The sequence below is a fragment of the Stegodyphus dumicola genome, chromosome 12 (genome assembly GCF_044657685.1).
Source record: "Stegodyphus dumicola isolate Sdum_Otavi_A_Nest chromosome 12, ASM4465768v1".
NCBI classification, from domain to species: domain Eukaryota; kingdom Metazoa; phylum Arthropoda; class Arachnida; order Araneae; family Eresidae; genus Stegodyphus; species Stegodyphus dumicola.
The window spans coordinates 48882695-48910497 of record NC_140779.1 but is presented as its reverse complement, the minus strand read 5'-3'; the positions used below and the strand labels follow the sequence as shown (position 1 = coordinate 48910497).

The following is a 27803-nucleotide window of genomic DNA, read 5'->3' as shown; positions in this document are numbered from 1 at the left end:
AGTAAGTACAGCCAGATTTCCACATTATCGGTAGTTTGTACAAAACGGGAATAGTTACTTACAGCCAATATTTGTACGTTATTCATACTGATTTTATGGAACCATTCTAGAATATTTGAAACATAAATATATCGAAATGGGTTTTAGATCCTTTCGCGAAAGCGGATACAACAGAATCATCAAATATAGAAGACGAACTCTTAGAACTTACAACCTGAAAACATATTAAAAGAAATTCAGAAATGGATACCAAGATCTCTGGCTCCAAAAATCAGTGCCACCTGTCTACCGTGAAGTGTGGGTAACAGTACAGATATTTTGAATTTCTTTTCCTTCATTGTATTTGCATACAAAATCAAGTTATTCCCTGCCTTTTATAGATTCGAGCGTGGGTTCAGTGCAATAACTGACTGGCTAAGAAAAGCAGATAGCACATCGCTGAACAATGCAATTTTCGACTGTTGCTAACGAAGCTGGAACCTGATATTATAAGTTACTGAAACTCCTCCAGCTTCAGTCATCTGAATAAGTTTTCCATTTCTTAATAATTTTGTTTATTAAATTTTTAATAGTTGTTTACTACATTTGATGGTCGTGTTAATTAATTTATTCTTGTCTCTTTATAGCTTCTAGACAGAAAAATAAGTTTAGCTAATATACAATATGTTAATTTTTGGCAAAATTATTATGGAACAGGGGAAGTGATAATTGTTTTCTTGTAAAAGAAGCTGTGGTCCAGAAAAGATTGAGAACATGTAGTTCATGAAAGACTACCAATACCGTGTATACGGGTTAACGCCTGCACGTCGGAGACTCCGGTTTCTTTTGTGACGGGAGCACCAGAGCTGGACACACGAGTGAGATCGAGTGCTATTTATGGAAGAAATGCAATTGTCTGACAAGCCATTCTAGACGTTCAGGGTAATTCGCAAATAAAAGTGGCCAGAAGAACGGAGTTTTAAGTTACAAAGAAACACAGCAAAGGAAATTTAATATAGTATTAACCTGACTATAGCAGAGGTTGAAATTGGCCACCTTTCACCTCTTGGCACTTTTGGTCCCTGGTCAGGAAGTTGTCGAAGGCAGATCGAAGCTGGACTGCAGGAATTGCTGAAAGCTCCTCCGAAATAGTATGTTGCAGTTCTTGAAGATTATGAGGATGCGGTACACATTAGACTTAGGTTTGGTGGGATACACCTTAGACCAGCTACCCGAACAGCAGGGCGACGTCGCTGTGACATTGCAAACTTGTCACAATGTGATGATCTCAATTTTGCAGTGACGTTGGAAGTATGGCTTAATGTTCGCTTTTTGTGACGCCTCATAAGGACGTTGGTGGGAAATCGCTCTGAGTTGATGAGTAATCACGCTGCGACATTCATGCAACGACACGTTGCGATTTTAAGATAACCCTATAGAGCGCCATGAATGTAACATAATAAAGTGCCATGAATGTAATGTCAGTAAAGATGCAAATGCATGTCACGCACCAGAGAATTACTTTCTAAATGATAAGCGTGATGTACTCCTATTTTAGTGAACAGATAACTGCAACAATGTTTTAGTGTCCCTGTAAGGAATTATACTCTTCTAGGTATTAAAACATTTCCGTATATTCGAAATTTTTCGATTATTGAAACTATTCAGCATAATCATTCGAAATTTTTTCATCGTGCTAAGGTTGTATCTCACCCTGTTAAACGTATGTAACTAATCAATTTATGTTTATTACATATATGCATGAACCATATTGTACAGAAAATGCAAAACGTAGTATGCGTAACGTATGATGTAAAAGTGATCATATGGGTCGTTTTGAAGGGTATTTTATTGCAAATACTTTTAAGTATTACTTGTCCAGAAGGTATATAATTTTGCTTTCATTCTTTAAAATCTAATATTTGGACGCTTCATACTTTCCCAAAATTTCTAAATTGTATTCAAAATCTGAGTTCTTATTACAGCTCATTAAAACTTTAACTATATTTCTTAATATAACATCTTTTTTCTCTCTTTCAGAATACAAATATTTCACACAAACAACCTCTTTGGCTTGCAGTATTTATAATAACTATATTTTCTATAATTATAACTATATTTCTTAATTTACTACCTTTTTTCCCTCATTCCAAAGAGAAATATTTTTAAAATTCTATTTAGCTTTTGGAACCCCCCTTTTTTGTTGTTGTTAAGATTTTAATACTGTTTTCTGTTCTTCATTTCTCTCTTCCGTAATTGATTTTCTTCCAGAAAAAGAGCTAAATTATTATGAAAATTGAATGATCGAAAAACGTTTTAGTACTACATTTATTGGACATTTCTTTACTTGAATATTTTTATTATGTAACGAAACGTTTCCTTTTGAATTAAAATATTTTGTTAATCAATACAATTTTAGTTTCCAAATTATTTATTTTTATTCGCATTGCAGCTGAAAAGAATATTGTTGCGTACCTACGGGTTCGTAATAAATTGACCGCACAAGTCCAATAAAAGGTTAATAAAATTTATTCCTATCAACAGAAATATAACAGAACATTGGATTTTTCATCAGAGATATTCGTACAATATCAATATAATCAGTAGAAAGCTAATCCGATCAACATTAATACCTGCAGCTAATTAAAGAATTGAGTTGAGACATTTTCTGTCCGGATTTTTATAGCTTTCAATCGATCTCGAGAAATTTCTAGTAAATTTTTGCTTCTCGAGATTTCTGGGAAGTAACAGACCCATCCATTCGCATCCGCCACTATATAAAATTGTGTCTTATTTACTTTCCAGGTGGTCTTCCCATCGTAAGTGTATATATTTAGAGAGGGTTAAGCAGCGATGGGTAAAACCATTACTATTCCTCCCTACCGCCTCTACGAATTCCTTCAAGATATCAACTTCTTTGGCGACCGCAGAAATCCTGTCATCAATATGTTGTTGAATGCCAGAAACTCTTTCTTCAGTTTCTCCAAATCTCTTTCAACCATGTCAGTTCTGCCTTCCATAGCTTCAACTTTGTTTTCTATTATGCAGGTGATTTCTCTTTTCATTTCTGCTTGGGCCGCTTTCATATCATCTTTAAAAGCTTCCATCTCTTCTTCCGTGATTTTTGACCAGCATCCATCTTTCTTTGATGTATTGGTCCGCTTTTATCTCTTTTTTGGGCAGCTTTCATTACTCCTTTAAATGCAGAAAATACTGCCACCAACTGCCTTAACTGTTCCTCTATCACTCTTGTTATTGGCATTCAGTCCCGCTACTGACCCCAAAAAAAGCGTTTCGTGCACATGGGTTCTTAATAAATTGAATGCACAAGTCCAATAAAAGGTTAATAAAATTTATTCTTATCAAAAGAAATATAACAGAGCGCTGAAATTTTCCTCATATATATTCGCACAATATCATAATATTACGCAATATAATCAGTAGCTATATTTTAAACTCTACTAAAACGTTAAATAAAACACAATCTACAGCTCAGAGAAAGCTAATCATATCAACAATAATTACAGCAGATGGCGTTTTTTAGCTTTAAATCGGTCGCGAGCAATTTCTATTAAATTTCTGCTTCTCGAGATTTCTGGAAAGCAAAACAGTGGAATTACGATCATAGTTAAAATAGTAGTCAATTACATACATTCAAATGAAATATAAATTACGAGATCAACTTTTATTCAATATTAAATGCAGGTGCTCCTTCATTTTTACTGCATTTCACGTTCTGCATTGGAAGGCGAAATAAAACTATTGTAATTATATTTCTACTCAAAATATCTAACTAAATACAAAATTCATATTCGTAAGGCAGGAGGCTTATTGTTCTCTCATGTTTTGTGTCTAAGATTTTATTCTAAGGATATTTCTAAACAATGCTATTTTAGCAATATCAGATATATTTATTTATATAGTTTATATTTTTCGTCAATAAAATTTTGTACACTGTTAAAATCCTATTTTTTCTTCTCTCTGGTACTTGATTAACAAAACAAATCGTGTAGATGTTTACTTGTTTCTTTATTTTGCTTTTTATTCGCATTACAAATAAAAAGAACATTTAATAAATAACCTTTAAATACTTCAAGCAGCTATAAATTAATTTTATTGCGAACAATTCGACGTAAGAGATTTAGGTAGGATTTTAAATTAAACATTTTCGTAAAAAAGATTTGCATATTGAAGCTTATTGGTTATTCCCAAGATAGAGCTTAGAATACGAATTTATAAATATCTCGCATAATACTTTTAACGATTTATTTTGTGAAAGAATCTACTGAGTTCGTCGTAGCATGATACATTTTTTTAAGTGATGGCAGAAGGAGGAGTGGAACAACGGGACATTGCGGGTGAAGGGAATAACTGGTTAGTCAACGAAACTGACGTCAGAATGTTGATGGACAAAGTAGCACGCCACCGCTATTACAAATCGGATAATGATTCGGTATTTTATAACTCTTTTTAACCCATCTTGTTATATATTTTCTCAAGCTGTATAAATCTATATAAAAGCTAAAACGTGAACCAACATTTAAATTCAGTTTTGTGTTACGCCAAAAATATTAGTGTAAGTTTATTTCATATTTGTTAAAATCTTAAATATGCATTAATTCCTATGTATTTTCTGTTTTCCTGTTTCAAATCGTTTAATTTTGATGTAAATGTTTTTGAAATGCAACAAAATTAATCTTTTCTAGTGTAACATTCTAAAGTGATATGTAATGTCTGAAAGCAAAGCAACTTAAATGCAAAACATTTAGATATTAAACTATGAAGTTTCAGATAGTGCAGATGTAATATGAAGTTACTTCATTTTGAGTGTTTTGTCAAATACTGATTAATTAATGCATAATATTTTAATTTCAGAACTTTAATTGTGTGTATGTAAAAGTAGTTGTAATTTTAAGTTAATTATACAGCCATCTAATTGACCTTTGGCAGTTTTACGAAGTTAACTATTAAGTGCTATTTTAAGTACTAATCATAATGACCATTTTAATTAGCAAAGGGCATAATTTCCTTATTAAAGAATTCTTAAATTTCAGGAGAGTGTATCCATTATGAACATGTGTACAATGCTCTTTGAAAGAGACTATGAATGTCAGGTGAGTTTTGTAACAAAGTTGTTTAAAACTTTTAACATACCCTAAAAGTTTTCAAGTGTTTCGTTAAATGTAAAATCTCTATCACAGCATCTAGATAATCAGCGTGGGAAATTCTGCCCGACTTATCCAATGAACATAATTATTCCTGTAAAAGAGAGAGCAGACGTTGCTGAAGCGCAGTTTCCGAACACTAGGTAATTATTTTAAAAAACTATTCCTTATAATGAAACAAATCGGTTTTATATTTATTTTTTGCAGTGTACTTTTAATTTCCCCAATGACGAAACTTTGATTCTATGTCTTAACCTTTTCTTCCCGAACGGTACACATGTGTACCACTGATGTTTAAAAATATCTGCAGGACGTATTTAAGATTATAACTAATCGAAAAGTGTACCACTACGGTATTTTAAGTACCACAGCAGCCCCCTCAGTGTTTAACATGCGGATTTCACTAAATGTAAGGTTATGTTTGTTAATAAACCAGTGAGTGCCTGCATTATACATTTTACTGTAAATTTGTGCAAGAATAAACTTGATTTTATACGTAATTTTACTGTAATGCTTATAAAATGTTTAGAAAAGAAATAGAATATCCGGTCTGTATGAATTACTTAAAATTATTTATCTTTTTTTTATTTCGCGTATATATACCAAATGGTATAATTACCGGTACAAATGTGTGTTTAGGTTTGTAATCAAAATTTTTATTTTAGCTTTAATTTGGCTCGCCCATTGATGCAAAAACAACTAGAAGCTAAAGCTGAAAGATTAGGTGAATCAGGTTCAGGGACGAAAAGGTTGAGCTTGTGTGCAAGCGCGATCGAAGAAGTAACGTGATGCAGAATTTTAGTAATAATTACCTGATTTACTATTTAATGTCTTATGCTATGAATGCATTACGTTGCCGCATACAAAAAATATTTCTTTTTTGCTGTGAAGAAATCTTGTGGTCTTATGAAATCTGTTTTTGTAGAGTGAGTGCACCGGTATGATGGCTTCAGACCACGAACATGAACCAAACGGAGGATACTTGGCTCCCTTTGGTCAGTACCGAGGGATAGCCTACGACATACCTATATTCTCTTTGTTGGTAACTTCTTGCCAGTCGCCATTAACTTCTGCTGCTTTTTCCAAAACTGCTTCTAAAATTGTATTCCTGAATGAATTTGAGAGAATTATGCCTCCTTAGATAGCCTCTAGTGTTTGGGGCATTAATTACCGTTTAAGGGCATTTTAAGCCTAGGTCTAGGAACCGCATCCTTCCTAGTGTACTGTCGGTCGTCATCTAGAAATCGTTTTAATCACGCAAGCATTTTTCAATAATTCTGAAAAGTATTCAAATTACTGCTGTTTTGTTCTTAATGTTGGTAGAGTTTTGTTGTTCGATATTTCAGTAATCTACCTTTAATGATTGAAAATACTATTTGAAAAGGAAGCTGGAGCTTCTTTTCAATAAAAAGAGCTGATTAGTTTCTCCCTCGCTTTGCTGTAAGAAATGGGTTCAACTTCCAGGAATTCTTATTTTACTATCCTCTAATGGCCGAGCAGTAAAAATCGCTGTGAACGCTGCAATTTGATCTAGGTCAGATTTCAGACTAGCTGCATGGGCATTTTTCGTGATTTTCTTTCAAACATAGATATGAGCTTGTTTTCCTTAGAAAGCCCTCCGCCAAGGACTAGGCAGAGGGTTCTAGCCATGGTCTTCCGTAATCAAATAATCCAAATAAGTAACTCTAAGTTTACCTGCGACTCATTCCACATTTGTTCTTGGTTGTTAACACTTTTCACTAGAAGGTGACTCACTCACCATATTCGATGCCGCAACTGAAGAGGCCACTCACCACTTTGTTTGATGCGGAAACTCGATGGGCCGCAATAACCGTTTACGTTTAGTTTCATCGAAGCGGGTTCCTACACTCTTTCTGTATAATCTTAAATGTAAAATGATATCCCTTTAAATGGAGATAAGATTTTCAGCTAATACTTTGGAATATGGTAACAGGTAGTTTGGTGACATTTTGGTAAGGCGATAAACGTTACTAGCTAGGACTTTAGCAGTGTACATGGATAAAGTCAAGAGTGTGCGCAATGCCAATTTTTGTGCAATTCTGGGATGTTTTTTTAAGTGAAAATAGATCGATGTGTACATGGATACTGTGTATGTGCAATTCTTAAAAACGCGTAAAGCAGTTTGCGATTCTGCCCTTTCTCCCAATTTCGCACCTAATCTTCGTCATGATTAAGCTCTTTTGTTCCCTAAAAATTCTAGCATAAGCGTAATTCGGCTAGCAGATTGTTGGAAAAAAATGTTGAGCAAAAAAGAAACATGCCTTTTCTTCGTGAAAACAAAATGGCGTCCAAACAAAAACTAGCAGGTTGCTGTAGCAGGGTTGGTCGCAAAACTTTCGCCAAAAATTCAAGTTACCATAATCCAATAATTAACCAGATTTTCTTATCTGAAATCTTTTTTCTTATCTATCACAAAATCTGTTCTCGGAGAAATGAGCCATACATTATTGTAATACTTGGTCCGACAATTCGGGCATGCATCTTTGTAATTGTTACAAGAAACATAACGCAGAAAAATTAGATTAATATTTAAGAAATTACGTTTATAAAGGTATAAAGATGTATAAAACGTTAAAATATCAAAATTTTATACATTTGTGTCTAATGATTTCAAGTTTCTTTTAAGAAATGCGTCAAAAAGGCAGCGAAACGCCTCGAGTTGCTTATGCGCCGCCGGGAAAAAGGCCACGAGAGCAAAGGCTGAACAAGTTTCTGGAAGTTTTCTCAAATGTAGCATAATTGCGAGTCTATTCTCTTTTGTCTTGTAGGCATCTTCACTCACAACCTGTTAACTCTGTGATTTGCCATAATAAGAAACTTACGACATTCTAAAACTTAACTTTTGCCAACTACCGAGCTGTAAGAATTCGCCAATGAGGACTTCAGCAGATAACATTTATTTCCTTTGCCGTAACCTAGACCGCAAAATTTAGCCTCGGTTATCCGATGAAACACAAAATCGATCGGTATTAAAGATAGTTTGAAAAAAAAATCCATTTTTAACTAATGTTAAAAGTGTGTAAACAATAGTTGTGCAAACAATAAATGTACATAGTTTTCATCGAACTAATCTTTCGCTTTTTAACCATTGATATTTTGGAGAGTATTTGAATTAACTGGTATTGGTAAATTTGGAATTGGTATCGAAGGTAAAAAATTCGTTATTTAGTTGGTCAGCAATTGTGTAACAAGAAATTACGTTAAATTGAAATTCATTATTCAAATTTTTATTAAAATGTTTGTATTAAATGCTAAAAGGTCCATAATTTTTCAGGTTTGCAGTAAGGAAAATATTTTTCTTTCGAATCGAAATAGTCATATTTTCAGATGAATCTGTTTTTTAAATGCTAAGTCAAGATTTATTTGAGATATATTAATTTTCTATCTTCGCGAATTATTCATAAAATGAAAACCTAAGCATTGTGGCTGCGATTTTGCCTTTTTTATATTTACAGTGCATCTTAATGGAACATGTCCAAAATTCGGCTGAAAAATTTGTGAAAATTGAACGATTTCGACAATTCAAACTTTTAAAATAAGTGGCCCACCAGTGGCCGAGTGGTTAAGATCCCTGAATTCTGGTAGCTTGATCTGGTTTGAGTACAAAACCAAACGTGCGGGCTGCCTAACGTGATTGCATGCCTAACGTTCCTGCATGATTGGTTTTGTTTTTTCCCGCGAGTAAACAGGAATGAGCTACTCTTCCTTGGAAAGTCCTCCAAGAATGTATCCCTCCTCGTAGACGGATAGTCCACGTGGCTTTGCTATGTCCAAATAGCCTAACTTAACATACACGTTGTAAAGAGTGTTCCTTTTGACTAATTATTTCGCTCTTCAGGGACATGAGCAAGAGACGTCAATGTATACTGTAAGTAGAAATAAAACAGAAGTATGATTAAAAAAGGCGAGGAATTCAATGTATATTGAAGAATTATCTGTAAACCTGTAATCACGTTCCCTTTCCCTAAGAGCAAGTAAACTGCTGAAACAAATTTCAACAAACGAAGGAAATGTAATATTCGAATTAAAATTATCAAGAAATTCGTCGGTAGTTTACCAGACAGCACTTCAGAACTAAAATTCTGAAGTGGAAAACTTTAGGATATCATGGGATATTAAATTTAATGTGTGTATCTACTTCTGATTTTGTATATTTCTTACATACATGCAAGAAAGTGTAATGTACAAGAAAATAATGAATTGAATTGATATGTTCAATGTTTTTAGTTATCAGATTGTAAAGCTGAAATTCCTTTAAAGTGATTGGAACTGTTTCAAATTTTATATTGCAATTTCTAGCTTCGATGTTGATGAATTCATTCCACTGGTTGAGCAATCGCACCTTTGTAGACGCAAACACAGGTTTCCTGTACCTGTTATCTTATTTGAAGGGAAGGTAAGATCTACATTATCATTTTTGATGCGTGATTATATACTAATTTTGGTTGCCAAATAGAACTTCCGTAATTTAACTTTCATTGAACTCTCATTGACATTTCCGCTGTATATTCCTGGTAATGTGTGCATTAAACTGTAATTCCTAATGCTTTGACTATTTAATCTGAATCAACTATTTGAAATTTCATTTATTCACGTTATTGATGCTCACCACTGAATACTTCATAGAAGAGCCATGATGCTCCTATAATAAATAGGAATCTTTTGGTAGAAACTATTATTAAAGTTCTAAAAATGGGAATTTGCAAATGCATTTAAAAAAGGCCTTTTTCAAGTCAACATAAATTAACATTTAATGTGGAAAGTAAGATAAAATTACAAGCATTAAATTTATAAATTTGGTGATTTGTAGCATTCAAAATCAGAAACATCAGCATCAGAAATCCTCCAAATTATTCGAATAGTGAATGTGAAATTTGTATAAAAGTCTTCAGAACCGTCTGGAGATTTTTAAAAATCTCGAGTTCCATGTCTTGAAATTTTTTAATAAATCACGAATAAAAGTACTTTCGTTCAGCTGTTATATCTTAAGTCTGAATATCTCCTCTCCAAATTAGTGAAATTTGTACCCATTTCATAGTTATAACAAATACCTAATGCAAAAGCTAATTGTATCAGATAGTTTGCAGAAGCAATTTATCAGAAGCTGAGCAATTTAGGGCAAAAACATCGGTTGATATTAGTTTCTAATGTCATGACTTATGACCAAGTTTCGTGGAAGGAAATATCAAGTAGGATCAGTAACTGGCTTGAAAATTAAAAATACTATGCTAAAGGTAATCTGAGTGTATTACCTTCTGTCGCTCACAAAAACAAGAACCTGTTAAAGGGAACCTGGAGTTTCTGATCTGTAAAGTAAATTGATTATAACTATAATTCTTTCTGAAGAATATGGCAAAATAAGTTATGCTTTGCAAATGCTAAAATATGCATTTTTAGGAAACCGATATTCGTTAAATCTATGAATTTTAAATTTTAAGTAATATATTTAAATTTATTTCATTGAAAATTGCCCAAAATGGAATACAATTTTTCCGAACGATTTAAAAACTGTGTGGATTATCCACTCAAAGTGGATCTTATTCGCGTATGTGATGTGAAAAAAGAAAAATACATTCTATTAGATAAATGATAAAAGAAATTGTTTCAGAAGTTGAAATGGTAATTATCTATTATAATCTAAAGTTTCCTTGACGGCAATCTTTTTCGCCAAGAAACATCAAGAGCAAGTCCTAAAATTAAAATGAATAAGCTCAAAATATTGCAATTTACTTCAAAAGAATTTCCTTCTGTAATAAAGGAAAGGATGTGAAAAAATTCCTATATTTTTCTAGGGGGAGTAGTTATCGGAGCAAATGATTGTCGGTGGCATTTAACGAGATTGTTTTTTTGAATAGAGGTAATTGGAGAATATGGATCAATATTTACAGATTGTTGTACGGAATATACGGCGTAACATTATAAAGGAGACGTCGGAAAGAGTATAATGTTTAGGGGAGACGACTGCGATACCAAAGGATACGGGTTCGAATCCCAGAGAAAATATGTGGCTTTGTCCGTCCCCTCATAGGAATAAAGGTGACTTACCTATCAGATGCCTCCATAATAAAGTGACCACCGCTTCTGGCCTTGGTAGTGGTCAACGTCTCTGAACGGTTTGAGACCGCCACTGTGTGTGTGGGGAGGGGAGATTAAGTGACGGTTAGGAAAATACCATTACAAAGTTTATCTGTAGGAAAATTCTTGACACCAAGAAAATGCGAACCAAAATAATAAACTAGATGTCCTTTATTATATCATGGTTTCGCATCCTTTGTTTAACCTAGAGAAGCTAAAGATAAACATTAAGCAGACTGAGCTTTCCATTCAGCGTTGTATTTTAATTGACTATAACTTAGAAACATTGTCTTAAACTGGCGGTTTTCCCCCTCATGTTACTCATTGATACCGTCTTGAAAAAATAGTCAAAACTCTAATTTTTCAAACTACTATACTGATTTCAACATATCGCGGCTGATAACTAACGTAGAGCTTAGTAACCGCGCGAAGTATTTATCCAGTATCTACATTTCTGCTGATACCTTGCCGTAGTATGAGGCTGGATATCACTTATAAAACAATCACTATGAATTTGATCTCGCGTATGTTACGACTGCGTATGTAGTTTTTCAAATTCCCTGAACAAGATGAGAGTACACATTTTGGAGCTACTTCATTCCAAAACTATTCTAGTCGCTAATAAGAGGCCCCATACGTGTCCCCAGCCGTCTCTTTTCCTACAATTAGTATTAACGGTACGCTTATTAATAATTATTCAGTAATAACTAAATTAAATTCCTTCATACTCAAAATAGTTCTATATTTAAATGCGACTGTTTCATTTATTTTAATATGCGAGGAGGGTCCGAATGGGTAAAGTAGCTGAACACTAGCAGTCAGACCTACTTTTTAACCTCGTCGAGCAGGTTCGCTGCATTAATGTTTTTGCTATTTTCAAGTATAACTTAAATGATTCGAGACGCCTTCCAAGAAGGCATCCCTTTGCGTTAGGTATCAATCATATGCTTTGCCGTTACTGATGAAACGTCCTGAAAGATTACCATATGCAAAGAAAGCCATTGTTAGTATATTAATTTAACTAGATCATATTGCAAGACACTTAATTCCCACATACAGCTTTGAATATTTGTCCTTTCTTTAAAATATTTTTATAAATTTGAATTTTCCAATTTAAATTATTTCTGTGAAAATTATTTGAAATATATCCTGTGTCTCTCTACTTCATAAGTAAACTAAAAGTATATTTTGGTTTTCAAGACGCTCGGTATTTAATATGAAGTATTTTTATTTTAAATATGTTTATCTTTCCCAAATCAGTCTTTACACACATGGATAATTTAGATTATTTTATTTAATATGTGTACACTTCAGTGCTTTCATGCATTGTGCCCTCAATGCAAAAGTTGTTTCGATTATGTCTGCGAACAACTCTTTTTTTTTCCAATGGCAGATTGTAAACAATTTCAAATTTAACCCAGTCCATTAATCTATACAAGGGCAGATGTGGTGGTCTCTTTTATTATGGAGGCACCTAATATGTGGGCCACCATAGCCTTTCCTACGAAGGGACGGACAATTACAACCATGCCTTCTCCGCGATTCGAATCCAGGCCCTTCGGCATCGCAGTCAGCTTTCCTGACCACTATACCGACTGAGCGGCGTAGGCAAACAACTTGTAGACCGTATAATGGAACTTTTTGTGATGGTAAGTTCCGGAGATATTTTATGATAGGTGGGACTAACGAGGAGCACGTTAGTTGGGGTTTAACCCTTCGAATATAAACACTTAAGCTGATAAGTTATCAGAACTAGGGACTAAAACGTTTAGAAGATAATTGCATAATAAAGAACGTACTTTTCATGAATATCTATACGAAACGGTAATAAATATGCTAGATGAATTATTGATGCCGAAGGCTTCATAAAATTTAACAAATTAATCAAGACACGATCACTTAAAATTTTCCTGTTATAAATTAATTTGTACCCCATTCCTTGCAGATAGATTTCATTAGTCCATGTTCTCCAAAATTTGTAACATTTTTTCTAATGAGCCATCACCGTTCTGGCATCTAAGCTCTTCGGTTGTTTACTGAAAGTCCAATAGCTCATTGACGTCATTACCATCAGTATCCTAATTCCTAGCGAGATTGATAACTTCTGTTGCACGAATTTCTTGGTCGGTTCACGGTGATGTTTTCGCCTTGTTTATTGAAGAGATAAATAACCTTCCCATTACTTCTGAAGTTTTTCGCGAAATTTCATTTCAAGATTTTGAGTCTTGCGGAAATGCTGAGTAGCTTGGGAACTGGGGGGGGGGGAATAAGGCACCGGAATTCGGGGTATTACGGTACTTCATAATTCATTTTGCCTGATCTTTTCATTAGTTTTTCAAAACATACTATCGTAATAAACTAAATTTGATCCTACGTTTGGCGCAAATTATCTTAACATGTCTTGTGCTGTAATTAACCGTACACCGTTTACCTATCGTACATTGAGAGGCTTAGGTTCCATAACTGTGCACTAATAATTCATCCCAAGTTAAAATTTCCTTTAAAAATACTGACGGTATAGATTTTTATGGTTCCTGCGAGTGTTTAAGCTGGTTTCTTTTTAAGTTCTTAACGAAAGTTTTTCTCTTAAGGTTCAGCTGTTTTCCACAAATAATTAACCAATGTTTCTTCAATTTTAGTATATTTGCCGTTCTGCCTCAATCTATAGTAACGTGGCGTCACAATGGTCCGAGGAGGATGGAAGACACAAGTAAGCATAAACATTTCCATATCATTTGCTTCAACTTTTACTTCCCTCTCCTAGAAAGGTGAATTGAAATTATACGGAGTGATGTATTTTACAGTATGATTTGTTCTTGTGATACAGTAAAAAAAAAATACGTACCATGGTTACATGATCGTGAAATTAAAAACATCAGTAATGCATAATAGCAAATTTCTGATGTTAAAAAAGGTTGGAATAGTAGGTAGAATGGAAAATCCAGTTTACTAATATTGGAAATAAAAAGCTGTTTCGTGGATGATTATAGAAGGCAGCTTATGACATCTTTCACCACTACCTTTCACCAATTTCTTTACTTATAGTAATCAAAGTAGTCATTATTCGACTTTTCGCATTGCTTATGTATTTCCTGGGAAGAATAACTTTCTCGAAAGTTGCGCGTTGAATTACTGACGTGATATTAAACAAAACGAATGCGACTAAAACTACAAATGCTGTGGAATTTTGACGTCAGCTTCCTTGGATCTATTTGTGTTCGCGTTAATGTAAGCCATATGTTACGTAACGAGCAAATTCAGACGCAGGTAGCAAATGCAACCTAAAGCGACACAGCGATACGGGAGTGCATTTGTACGCGTTGCGGAAATTCTTGATTCATAAAGTAATCTGTCTATCCAGAATTTCCATGCTAACGTTATACGATCAGCTTTGAATTCTGGATCCTTACCGCTTGCATGGATTGCAAGTAGTATTTTTTAAGATGTAAGAAAAATACAGAAAAGTGTATTTTTGAAAACAACCTTAGTTCCTTGAAAAAAGATTGTGATATTGAAGATAACATTTCGTAAACCCTGTAACATTCTTTTACAAATTCTTTTATATTTCTTTACTAAATACCGGCGTTACATTTTATGCATGATGTAAAATTAAGGTATAGCTTCAATTAATCGGTCATTTCTGAAACATTTAAGCAAAAAGAAATACTCCGTCGGAATTTCTGACTTAGCTTGTTTTTGTAACTTGCCATTTAAAAGTTAATTGCGTTGTAGATTCACCAGTGTGTTCGCCGCGATTTAAAAATCGCTTATTCGCGTTTGAAACAGAAGAGCCTTAAATAATTCTGTATATATATGTCTGTGTGTATGTATATTTATGCAAGTAAATTTCTAGATAAAGTATCTTAAACTTCTGTTATTTCAGAATTAAATACTTGCAAGAAAATTTTAATTTCTCATTGCAAAAAAAAGCAAACAATTAAAATAACTTTTTATTGTATACTAGCGGGAACAAAAAAGAGTAGGAAAACCGCAGAAACTGCTATGGAGGGAGGCTGGAAGGTAGTAGACCAAACCTTTACATACCGAACTCGTTACCCCAAAATATATTTGTTAGCTTCCCTTCAGCGCTAGGAATGCAAACATGGATGCTCCACAAGCTTAAAAATATCTTTTTGTAAAATTCAAATAGGCCGTCACTTAAAAATTTAAAATTTATACAGGAAACTCAATCAACTAAACTGGCATTACGCAAAGTGTGGAAAAATTCATACGATTCACATTGGAACTAAAACTCACTTATAAATACTATACAACTTTTAACCTCTAATGAAAGTAAAATAGAGCATTTAAAAGTTATGTTTCTAAAAATAGCATTTTGCATAACTCGTGAATCTTTAATACCGCACCATATTTGGTACACCAATTTGAAATAAAACACGAACTACAGACGCTTAAATCCTAGCGCGTTATTGAATTTTAAGATCACTGTATGCGAGCGACTAATAGTAATGGTGAAATTATTTTCAATAAATCAGTTGATTGCTTTCTTCATTATATAAACTTCTGACATAAATGTGTAAATTTTTTAGCTTTAGAAAATATTTAAAAAATTGTCATATTAGTTCTGTGAAGTCCATTGCTGCTTCTGTCTGTTATTTGTCAATATTTACTTACACCTGAGAGAACTCATCAACGGCCGAACAGTAAAGTCTGTTAACACTGGTAGTTCGGAACTCTAATCCCAGCGAAAGGGTTTGGGTGTTAGGCGTTTTCATGGTTTTCCCTATGCATAATGTGAATACCAGCGATTTTTCCTTAGTCCCGCACGGAGGCCCCTTGAGTGCTTTGTCATAACTAACCAAACCAACCTAACATCTGATTTTTTCTTTTTGTTATATTTAACGCTACGGAATGGCTTTTTGCTCTTTAATGTCATTTATTTCGGGTTAAGTTATTCTGTTCTCTTTTATTGAGAGTTAAGTTTGCGCGGATGTCTTTTATCTGTGCGCAACATAGCACAAGTTACTCATGGGTGAAAGAATATAGTCCATGTCTTGGTGAAGCATGTGGTCACTGCAGCGCTGACGGATGACAAATGGTGCCCACGGTGGTTCCAAATTAACCATTAATGGAAAACCTAGTGTCAGCAAAAGAGCAAACCTATAACTTATAAATTTCAAATACTGTTATGGGGTTGCTGCTTTAACAGACGATGCTCAAATGTTTCTCAAAAAATACGTCCAGTGGCTGTAGAACTTGATACGTACTGCCTTCAATGAACTCTTAAGAACTTGACGACATATACGCCACCGCAATGGTGTAATCTAGACTTTATTCTGTTGCCTAAACGCTTACGCCATCATGAAACCGCTGTTTATATTTGAAATCTTTGCTGTAAGATTACCTTAATCATAACCATGATACATGCTGTATCTTTATTTTGAGTGCATTTTATCAAGATTAGTCCAGAGTGAAATGATAAAGCTCACTTCACTCTGAACTAATCCTGCTAAAATTGCAAATAATTCCTTTTCCCCATGCTCCCAGTTTCGCCATTAGTTGACTAAATTATTACTAAACTGTGCTTATTCTACGTAACAATAAAATATTTCTGATTAAACTATACAGCATTTTCATGTTACAAGAAAGTTGGACACTATTTATTTGAATCAAAGTGCTGTTATCTGCGTAAACTAGATAGTTTTGCATCCAAAAAAAATCTGGTATGATTTTTAACTAAGCATTGGTTCATAGGCATTCAAAAAATCTTGTATCACTAATCTTCAACCGAAATAATTAGGATTTGGTGTTATAATTTGAACTAGGATAACATTTTATATATTCTCATAAAGCTTCCTGTAGGTAACTGACAATTCAATATGCTCTCAGTTAAATTACCAATCGCAATACTAGTGAACAATAGATGGTTCAGATTTTGTATTTGCCATGTGAATGATCCGAAGAACCGTCTTTGCACGAGTTATAATGAAAATATTTAGTTTCAAGAAAATACCTGTTAGTTACTCTATAAAGTTTCCTCCTTTCTTCAACCTATTTTCGTGAATTGTTTGTATAAATTTTGTAAATTAAAGCTCTGTACGAACATAAATGTTTATCTTTGCAGATCTTTTGAAACCAAATTTTTCGAATACGGGATGACTATTGATAGTGCAATCTATTTATTACAGTAAGTGAATTATTTTAGATCTAATTCCTGTCTGCATCTCAATATTGTATTAACATTTTATTTCGTATACGAGGGGCATAAGGCAAACTTTATTGCTGGTTGCTAGACAAACAGACCTTGCTACGTCACAAACTGCTACAAGGATTTTATCTAAACGTTATTAAACCTGGACCAGATCATGTGAAAGAATTTGTGTTCCAGACAAGCCCATACCTACTGGTATAAGGGTCTTTTCAGCTTGGCCCTTTCCCAGACAGGCCAGTCCGCCGGCAGCTGATTTGCTTTGGGCTATTTCGTCGTCAAGTAGAAATAAAATACGTAATAAAAATTTACTTAATACCTAATGACATAATATTTTCACTATACCCAATTAAATATACACAATACACCTAATTATCACGTTCACCAAAAACCTCCAAAAATACTCTTCACATTGCCCAAAATAATCAGTTCTAGGAAATATTTTAGTATTTCTAGATGCGTTTAACTGCAAAAGCTTTTTCTTTCAATTTGAAATCTGATATATACAATACGCAAACTAGGTTATCGAACAAAAATCTGAAAGCTTTTTTTATATTACGCCCAAACGGGGAGCTTTTTTACGTTTTGTACGTTACCTTTATCCATTAAATATGTTCTTCACACTTAAACCATAAAATTCAACAGTAATATGCCAAGATATAAAGAGAATCTCTAATTTCTGAAATAGTCTCACGCTCTGGAGATAAAAATGTTTTTTCCATACAGTGTTGCCATTGCTCACTTTGAAATCGTTGAGTTAATCAAAAACTCATAAATGCTTTACAAAATATGTAGATAAAGCAAATTCCAAATTCGGGCAGCTACGTACGTTATTCGAAATTGAATCGCTCTAGGTACCGTTTTATCCCAGTGCGAGAAACGTACATTTATGCAGATTCTTCATTATTTAATTTCTTTAAGTGTAATACAAGACGATAGTTTTCGATGCGAAATTCCAAAACTAAATTAATAGCCCAATAATATAATAGAGCAAAATATAATATAGGCATGTAAAGAAAAAAATTTTAAAAAAGTCTCGACTTTAAAATAGTTAAACCAAATTATAGAACTAAATGTTATGGCTAGATATATATATCTATATTATTTCATAAGCATTGAAAGAAAAATTGTCTTGACGGCGAAGCGGCGCATAATCTCATTCCGCTGGTTTTTATACAGAAGTACTGGTATATAGCCAATTCTTAATATTTTGGGAAATTAAAAAATCTAAAATATTTAGTTAAGGAAATTTTGTATTAGACTGATTCTAATGTAATAAAACTTCATGAAAATGTTACACAATTTTTAGCGTGTGAAAATTCATAAATTACTTGTATGGGCATCTTTCGGTATAGCAGTTAAAACAATATTAAAGAAAATTACACGTTTGGAATCGCATGGATGATATTTAAAGGGGGTAAACTATAATTATTAGTTTATTAAACGAATCCTCAAAGCAAGTCGAAAATGATGTCAAATATCCAAAATTTTGAAATTAAGTATCTGTTAATTTTTGGAGTAAAGTTCAACTTTTATGAGTAGAAATTTCTTAAATTTAAATATGGGGAGGAGTTCTTATATTTTTATAAAACTGATTTTTAATAACATGCCGACAAATGAATAACTGGGTTATTTAAAACATATTTGTCATTTGAAGTATGTGTGTATAACCAACACTTGAGAAAAACAGACCGTGTGAGAATTTGTTGATACTGTGTACATTGAGTTTAAAATCAAATATTTGGAAATTTAAATTAGATGCTTCAATAATTAAAAAATTTAAGCGGATATTATGTAGTGCAAGTACCATCGCACCGAAATTTCGTCTAAAATTTAGGTTATTTTTGATAAAATGGTTCGAATGCTCTTGGAAAGTGCTAAGGAGAGGCCATGAAGAATCCCTGTGGTTTAACCATAATGTGAACGTGTAAAAGGTCTTCCTTTTATTGTTTTTCTGGAAATGCATAGATTATGCATCTTAAGAAAAGTGAAATTGGATTGAATTTGCATAAATTTCAGCTTCAAAGCGTAAGCAAGTAAATTTTCTCGACTTATTTAAAACAGAAATAACGTTTTTGGAGAATTCCTTTCATTTTGTACAGAAATTTCTTTTACAGAAATAGAATTATTTCCTTTTGTGTATTTGAAATTAAGCGCAATAACCCAAAAAGCATTCTCAGTTGAGTTCTAGAACTTGGGTTACAGAGACTACACAAATGATTGCATTTCGGTTTTCTAATGGGCTGTGTTCCCAGTTAATTTAAATAATATGCAAGATCGTATTCTTGTTCTAATGTAAATATGCGAGGTATTAAACATTTACCTACTTTTAACTCCCTGTAAATGGCTGTGTTTTTCGTGAATGAATATTTTAAAGCCTCTTTTAAAGAAATTTTATCTGCTGGTACAAGTAACACAATTCTGGCAATATAATGAAAATGTAAGTCTTTTTGTAAAAATACTATATTTTATTGAAATAAATTTTCCTAAAAAATGGAATACAAAGTAATTTAAAATGAATGCAGAGCATTATTCGGACGTTATACAATCTGTATAAAACTTCGTTAAATAAAATGGAATAGATTCCGCTTTACGGTTGCGCCGAATTTATTCGCTGGAAATGTTCCCACCTGGTTTTGAATATGTTTACTGTCGCTAAATGTAAAACGGAAATAATTTGTTCAATAATGTAGTCCAATTACATTGTCAGTATCTTAGTCAAAGTGCTGAATATAGAACTTGCACTAAAGCATATGAAATAATTGTAACAAATGTCTTTGCTGATGTAAACATGTCTTAGTCAAGCGATTTGAAAAGGAGAAACTATCTGGCATATAACTAACATAATCTTTCCTTCCGAGATTTCTTTAAAACTGTTCTGTAATACATTTAAATTACTGAAACAACGCTGATGGAACGAGACGGCTTCCGCCCTAATGCGACCTAATAGAGCGCTTATCGGAATTAAGTGCCGCCCCGCCCTTGATCAATCCACAATGTTGCGACCCCACAGAGCAAGGGCAGGCAAGGCATTACCAGTACGGTCCCTGCCGAGCCTTGCTGTCCTGAGAACCTTCAGGCCTTCTGTGAAGTCTGTTATCACTTTGAGCGCGGCGCCGAATTTGCTGTCTTTTTCGTTCAGCCGGCAGCAAGCTAAGCCGTAAATCTAAGCCGTATTTTTGTTTAGAATGTTTCATTACATTTCATTAAAACTAAATTTGATCACATTTCGTTGAGACTATTTGATTTCGTTGATTTATTTTTAACTTTAATACTGTCGGTTCCGCGGACCGACGCCAGCCAAACGAAAATTCCAGTGCCGCTCCCGAGGGACCGACGCCGGCTGCACGGAAAGTTCACTGCCGGTCCTGAAGGACCGGCGCCGCGCTCAACGTGTTATTATACCCCCGTGGTTGAGACTGCCTAGGTACAGATCCTAACCAATACTTCTCAAGCGGTTGCCTGAGTCAACCCCCCCCCCGGGGGGAAATTAATGAAACCGACAAAACTTTAAATAAAATTAGTAACGCAACAACCTTAAATTTGCTGTCGAGATCTTTCGAGAGCAAGCAGGTTCCCTCTTCTCCAGGAGCGACAAAAATTCTCGTTTTTGCTCTTGACAAAGAGGAGTTATCTGTTTGCTCTCGAAATCGATTGAGATCTCTACTAAATTACACCAAACTCAAGGTTGTTGCATCACTAATTTTGTTTTCATCTGGTGTTTCACTTCTGTTTTCAGATTAAATTTTTTTAACTCTTCAACCAAAGAATACTTTAACTGTGGCTAGTAACTTTGTTTTGCGCTTTGAAACTTTAAAAATATATATGAGAAATTATAACACTTACTGCCCTTTCCTCGCGGTAAATTTAATCTATGTTAATAATAAACAGACGAATCTTGATTTATTACTAGGGTTTAAGCTCACTAATTTGCTGTCTGTGTTAATCCTCTGCTCGTACGAAAGGATCTTATAGATCTTTTATAAATTCTTCAGTGAAAATTTGGATAAATTCCCGACACTGTAAAACTTTTCATTTCCTTGTTGTACAAATATACTTGATGCCATGAAAGAGATACAGCACTTTTATAGATTTACGACTCGTCTGACTCTAGGTGATTTGTTTACCTGAAATATTTATTCTCCTGAATGCATATTTTTGTTTGAAAACATTTCACGGTTCATATTAAAATTCATTATTTTTATTTAAATGACTATATTAATTACGAATTTAAAGCTTTATCCATAGCACATAATTTAAGAGCTTGTTATGAAGATCTTTCGATTTAAGATGCTTTCATTACCTGTAAAATCAAATTAGTATTTACAGCACTGCTGATCATTGTTACACCTTTCAGCAATCCGAAAGAATATTTGCCTGAGTATAACATCTACTTACATACCTTCATATTTTATCCGATTTGCAATCAATGATTTATTACTCCCAGATCCGATTCCTTTTTTTCTAGGAATGTTAAATTCCGAAGACAAATCATAAAGGATGCTGATGTCATGAGGTACTGTAACATACGTTACATTTTTGACTTGAGAATGGAAAACTCAATGCAAAGGCGTTCTCCAACGTAAGTGACCCCAACATTTCCTATGTATATTTAAAGTAGAATAAGAAAACAATTATTAAAGAATTCCCTATCTAAAATTTTAACGCTTTTTTTTTTTTTTGTTTTTTTTTTTTTTTGTTTTTTTAGGGTGAATGCTTCAGAAGATTTTTACTTGCAGTATTATACAGAATTCAAAAAAATTTCCGTACCTTACCCAGGTAAGTTTTCGTATACCTAAATTTATCAATCAGTTCTAAACTTCGTAAGTTGTGCAGTGCAAATTTTTCTTTCCAAAATAATGCTGTTTCCCTTTTCCAAAAGTTGGCCATATTAAGCATACAGGATTCGCTTGGAGACGTCCTAAGGCGGATTGTAATTTCTCCACCCAGAAAGGCGACTAAGCGGATGGGTTGCTTTGATTTAATGATTTTAATGAAGGACGCGATGTTATCTTCTTGAGACAGAAGGCATGTCTTAGTGTAGACCTTTTCAAACGAAAATGGCTCGTATCACAAGAACATCACTAGAAACACACTAAGCCAGTCCGCTCATCGATATTCGAACCCAAGTCTATTTACTAGTACTTAAGTATCAGTTTCCCAAATCTTCCTCACTGCGGAATATTGTTCAAATTGCAAAATTTTTAAGAAACTCTAAATTTGGGGTTTCAGCTATGAGAAATTATAATTAAACTAAACAAAATAAGCATTTATTCCAATTTTTATATCGTGCATTATAATATCTGAATTTTTAATTTTATATAAAATGAGATAATAAATCCAATTATATTAAGCAAATGTATACGGTTAAGCATTTTTTAATTGCAATGTCTCTGATGGGTTCTAGTCTTCGAATTAAAACTTTTTTAATGTCTAACACAATTCTAGAAGCCTGGATTTTTATATCAGATACAGCGTCAAACGTTATGAGTTTATGTTTGGATTTTTCGTTCAACGTAAAAATTCGGCTGCCGAAGACTGCTTGCAAAGGCTGTTATCGAAAAATTAGTTTTCATTTTCTTTTAAAAGTTGTTTTAAGCTGTGTTAAACATCTAAAAACAATGTTTCGATGTTACCCAACACCGGTTTCACAACTAATCACAAAGCGCTTAATGGCTGTTTGCAGAATAGATTGGGAAAAGCTGAATTATCTTTACCTTTCGCCGCTGGTGGCTCAGAAAGTGGTTGAAACCGCTGAAAATTGGAAATAATTGTTTGGTTCTAAATACTGGCTAACTCGATGGCTGTATTTGATATTTCATATTTACCATGTGGAATATAAATGCGACGCAGTTTCTCTTGTACGTCTTCCCCAAAGCCAATCTCCTTTTGCCTTATAAGCAGATTATTTCTGTAACATGGTAGAGAATACGCCAGTTATCCTTTACGTGGGAATCTAAGTCTTACCTTGCACAATCTTGTAATTCTCTCAACTAATCATTTTGCTGTTCCGAATGAATCAAAATAAAAGATGTGCAAACAATTCTAAAACCCTAAAAGACCATATTATATGCATTAACGGAAAATTGCTACTTCTGTAATCCGAGAAATGTTTCTGGTTTCGCCGTCAAAATTCTTTGAAAAAAGCTCGCATGCTTTTCGTTAACATATATTCAAACTAGTCATAGAAAACTCTTTATCAATTCCCTTTGTTCTTTGATCGGTAAGCTTTAATTATAGAAGGTGCGTAATATTTCAGGAAGATGAAAATTAAAATCCGATAAGCATGAGTATTTAAACTTTAAATAAGCACACCTTACATGATCTTGTTAAATCTGTTAAATAAATTTAAATGTTTAAGTCTTATAAATTTGAAAAAAGTGTACTATTGCTGCTTTAAATTTGTAGTATTTTTAGGGAACTCCTTAAAACCGTACCAGCTGCAGAAAACAGCACGATTACAAAAAACCTGAACTGACTAACAAATACTAAGCCTATAAAATTATTCTCACTAAATTACAAATCATTAGCATTGCTCGAATCCACTTGTAAGAAACTGATCTTTTAGAAAAATCTAAATTTATAAATTTCAATAACTTAATTCCGAAGAAAGTTATTTGCATAATAAATGCAAAAATAAGCTTTTTGACGATGAGATCATTTTATTCTCCTCGAATCGTCTAATGGCCATATGTCTACAAATTAAGTTTTAAAACTTTGCTCTCAGTTCTACTGATGGCAATTCAAAGATATACCTGTGATGTAAATAAGCCTCGTTTTCTTTAAGAAAGTTTCGTGACAGGATGTCTTTAAGGTAAGTAACCATCGGATGCTTTTCAACAGTAAACTGAAAGTCTCCGTCCCATCTTACGAACGTAAAAGGATGCTGAGATTTATTGTTCTGTAATTAGATTTGCACAAATATCCATTGCGGTGCTTTATTGAAATATATATTCTCCTACAAATCTGATTTAAAACTGAAGGAAAGTTCCTTTAAAAATTCAATGCAAATAAAGTACTTATGGCAAAATCTAGGTATTTCACAACTTAATCTTCTATAATTATCGAAATACGTTAATTATTTAACTGTTGAAGAAATCTTTCAGCGTGAAATATTTCTAAATGCTTAAAACTAATTTTCTTTAATAATCTTTTCAGAGGTCGCTTCGTTTAAAGACTTCTGCCTCAATCCAGAGATTGAAGAGCTATATTACAATTGGACTTCGGTATGTTTCAAATTTGAATTTCCTAAACAAATAGATGACATATAAACCAACTCGTGTTTAATATGAAATCTATTGTTGTTCATTTTAATTAAGAATATTATTGAATTTAAGATTCTCTTATGCTTTCATCTAACGCTATCGTTGAATATTTAACTGGCATATGATTCTTGATGAAGTAAATAAAACATCTCATTACTTTTCTTCGATGCTTCTCAAGCAAATACGCTTAGTCCAAGAGCAATCCTATTCTAAAAATAAAAAGTATTATACTAAGACTGTTTGAAAAGATTTGCAATAGCTTCCATTTCTGGTTCCGACATTGGAAATGGCATTTAAGTTGGGGGAAGATTGTATAAACTTGCATTTGGACAGACTTTCCTTCTAGTATTCGGTCACAGGGAGTGAAAGTAACTTAAGTTTTCATAAGGCGAGTAAAGATTTCTGTTATATACGATAGGGATATAACTTGAAATTATAGTTGCGTGATTCATCGTATTCAGACTATGGTTTAGTGTTTCAGGGGTACAAGTCCTTCAGGATGCTTACACGCAAATACATTTTGGCAGGTAATCCACTGCATTGTCCCTATTACACACTCTTGGGCAGACTATAAGGAATAACTATTACGAAAGCGTCTTGAAATCATCTGCCTGGGAATGAGAAAGGTATTACCGGACTTGTTAAAGAAATGTTGGTTTTGTACCAGGACAATGCTCGACTGCTTACTATGGCATTTGCACGCACCATCTGAAGTCGATCTGTCAAACCTAGATGTCTTCTAATCAAAATTTTAAAACTCGTGATTGATAGGCTTGCTGAGAATTGAAAAGACAGTTGCGCAGGATGAGGTTTCATTCGTATCAGAAAATGAAAGTCAACGCCAGCAGTGTTAAGTAGGATGCCAGTTTTTAAATACGTTAGACTCTGGAAAATGTAATTCATTGGGAAAGTGCGGAGCGCAGAGGCATCTGATTTCGAAGGAGATCGGTGTCAAAACTCTTCAGCCTGCGTGCATAAGAAACACACTAAACATGGAAAATTTTGACCGTTCTCTAAATATCTTCCTTTAATGTGGCGGACTCGATTTCGTAAGAGACGAGAAACTTCAAAACGATGTTGATTCATTTTATTTTGAATTGGACTGTCTCACAATCTTTTCGGTTTGCTACTTTTGAGAAGTATTCAGCTACTGAGCACATATATAATAGAAACATTAAAAAGATATTATACAGTGGGTAAAAAATGTATTGGCAATTGTCTAATTTATCATATTAGCTAATAAAGGAAATGCTGGACACAAAGAACGCAGGAGGTAAACGTACAAATCTAACGACACTTTCATTTTAATATTTTTAACACAAAATATACAACAAACGTAAATTTGCTTGTCAAAACGTATTGGGCAAGATCATACAGTAAAAATGTGGGAACAAAATTTAATGCTTTGTATTCATACCAGTTGCATTTAAACAGCTTTTTTAATCTATTTCACAAAGAAAACCATTGTACTATTGGGAAAAGTCTTGGTTGTACTATTGGGGAATTTTGTGCCATTCTTGCAGGTGTATAAGCTTAATATAATCTATACACGAAATTTTGTTTCCTGACTTCTACGTTCAATTTTCATAAATGTTTAATCGGATGATTGAGGCGGTGTCTTTAACTGGAAATGCGGGTGAGGGGTTAGAGAAACTACTCCCAGGTGAGGTTCGCTGTATGCTTAGGGTCATTGCATTGCCGAAATGCAAATGATGTTCCTAAGCCAAGGTTTGAGGCACTGAATTTGAATTATGGCGCAATACGTCAACGTACGTACGTGCTGTCATAATACCATCAATAAAGCAGGTTACCAACTCTGCTTGTGTGGTGTGCGGCCATACAGCCCCAAACTACGGCGCTCTCTCCACCATATTTCACAGTCGGTGTTAAGTGATTTTTTTTTTCATTTCGGAGCTTGGATTTCTCCACATATACTGTCGTCCATCTTTTCCGAAAATGTTGAACTTCGATACTTTGGAGAAAATAACTCTATTCTACAACTCATCTCTTAAATTAATGAGATTTTGCAAAATGTTATTGATTTAGCAGACGAGTTTTAGAACAGAAAATCTTTTTCTCCTGTTTATCTCTGAAATTAAAACGTTTCTTTCTAGCTGGCCTTCCATAATAAATTCCTTCATGTAAAAACATTTATTATAGTCTGTGCACTAAAAGTTTTATGCGAAGTATTAGCAATATCTTTGCCTAACCGGGGTGCACTTATTTTAGGATTTCTCTTTATCTCTTTGAAAACGCCACGTGTTTTCCCTTGCAGAAAATGCTAGAAGCCGTACACTTCTAATCTTATTTTCTGTCGATCCTGTCTCGTTGAACGTTTTTCAACTCTTCGAACAGTAAATAAACTATTCAGTTCAGTTGTAGTCCTATAGCACGATAAGTTAGACCCTCATTTCTGAGCTGAATAATCACGTTTTTAACGTTAACTCCCAAACCTTTCGACTTCGAAGCCATTTTATCACAGTATTAACAAAATAACGTTTTAAAAAAGTACTGCAGACATTATGCTAACAGGGTTTCTTATCAGTCTAAACATGTGACCTCAACATAATAAAACTTGCATAGTAGTTAGAACTTTGCCAATACTTTTGACATGCAAATTTACGATTTTATTGCATATTTTGTATAGAAGACTCGTTAAAATGAGTTTCATTACATTTGTGTACTTATTACTTCCTATGTTTGTTATATCCAGCGAAAATTGTCAAGCATTACTTTTATTAGTTAATAGGATCAATTGTAAACAATTCCGAATACTTTTTGCCCACTCTATATATGTGTCGTGACCGATAATTGTCTGTTTTTTATACCTTATTTAGCCTCTAACATCAAATACACCTATGCTTTTTAAACGTTTTTATTCAGAGTAATACAGTACAACTATGTTTTTCATGTATTTTACAAATCTCTTCTCTCAAGATTTTTGTAATGTTTTAAACCATTCAGTGTTCTGAGTGACCCCTTTTGAAGTACTACATAATAATCGTAATTGTTTCACGTGGTCCGTTTTACTGCTTTTTCTCCATTTCGATGGCATTGGCGTCCTCATTCTTCATGGAGGATGCCAGTGTCTCCCACCTCCCTATTCAAGTGGGTGCTCAAACAGTGCAA

General features: G+C 33.7%; 1 protein-coding gene across 3 annotated transcripts in view; it reads left to right on the top strand.

The window, feature by feature from the left end:
* Positions 1–4249: 4249 nt before the first annotated feature.
* The window catches only part of LOC146993562 (phosphatidylinositol-3,5-bisphosphate 3-phosphatase MTMR14-like), a 47818-nt gene continuing 24264 nt past the window's right edge, over positions 4250–27803 (top strand). For 2 of the 3 annotated variants that reach the window (XM_085827707.1, XM_085827706.1), the window contains exons 1-9: positions 4250–4432; positions 5034–5093; positions 5181–5287; positions 9465–9561; positions 13880–13950; positions 17326–17388; positions 21878–21991; positions 22118–22188; positions 24568–24635. In XM_085827707.1, coding sequence (XP_085683833.1) covers positions 4301–4432; positions 5034–5093; positions 5181–5287; positions 9465–9561; positions 13880–13950; positions 17326–17388; positions 21878–21991; positions 22118–22188; positions 24568–24635 — 783 coding nt within the window. In that variant the 5' untranslated portion in view covers positions 4250–4300. Of the gene's footprint in view, positions 4556–5033; positions 5094–5180; positions 5288–9464; positions 9562–13879; positions 13951–17325; positions 17389–21877; positions 21992–22117; positions 22189–24567; positions 24636–27803 lie in introns of all 3 variants that reach the window. The other variant, XM_085827708.1, reaches the window with a different exon arrangement.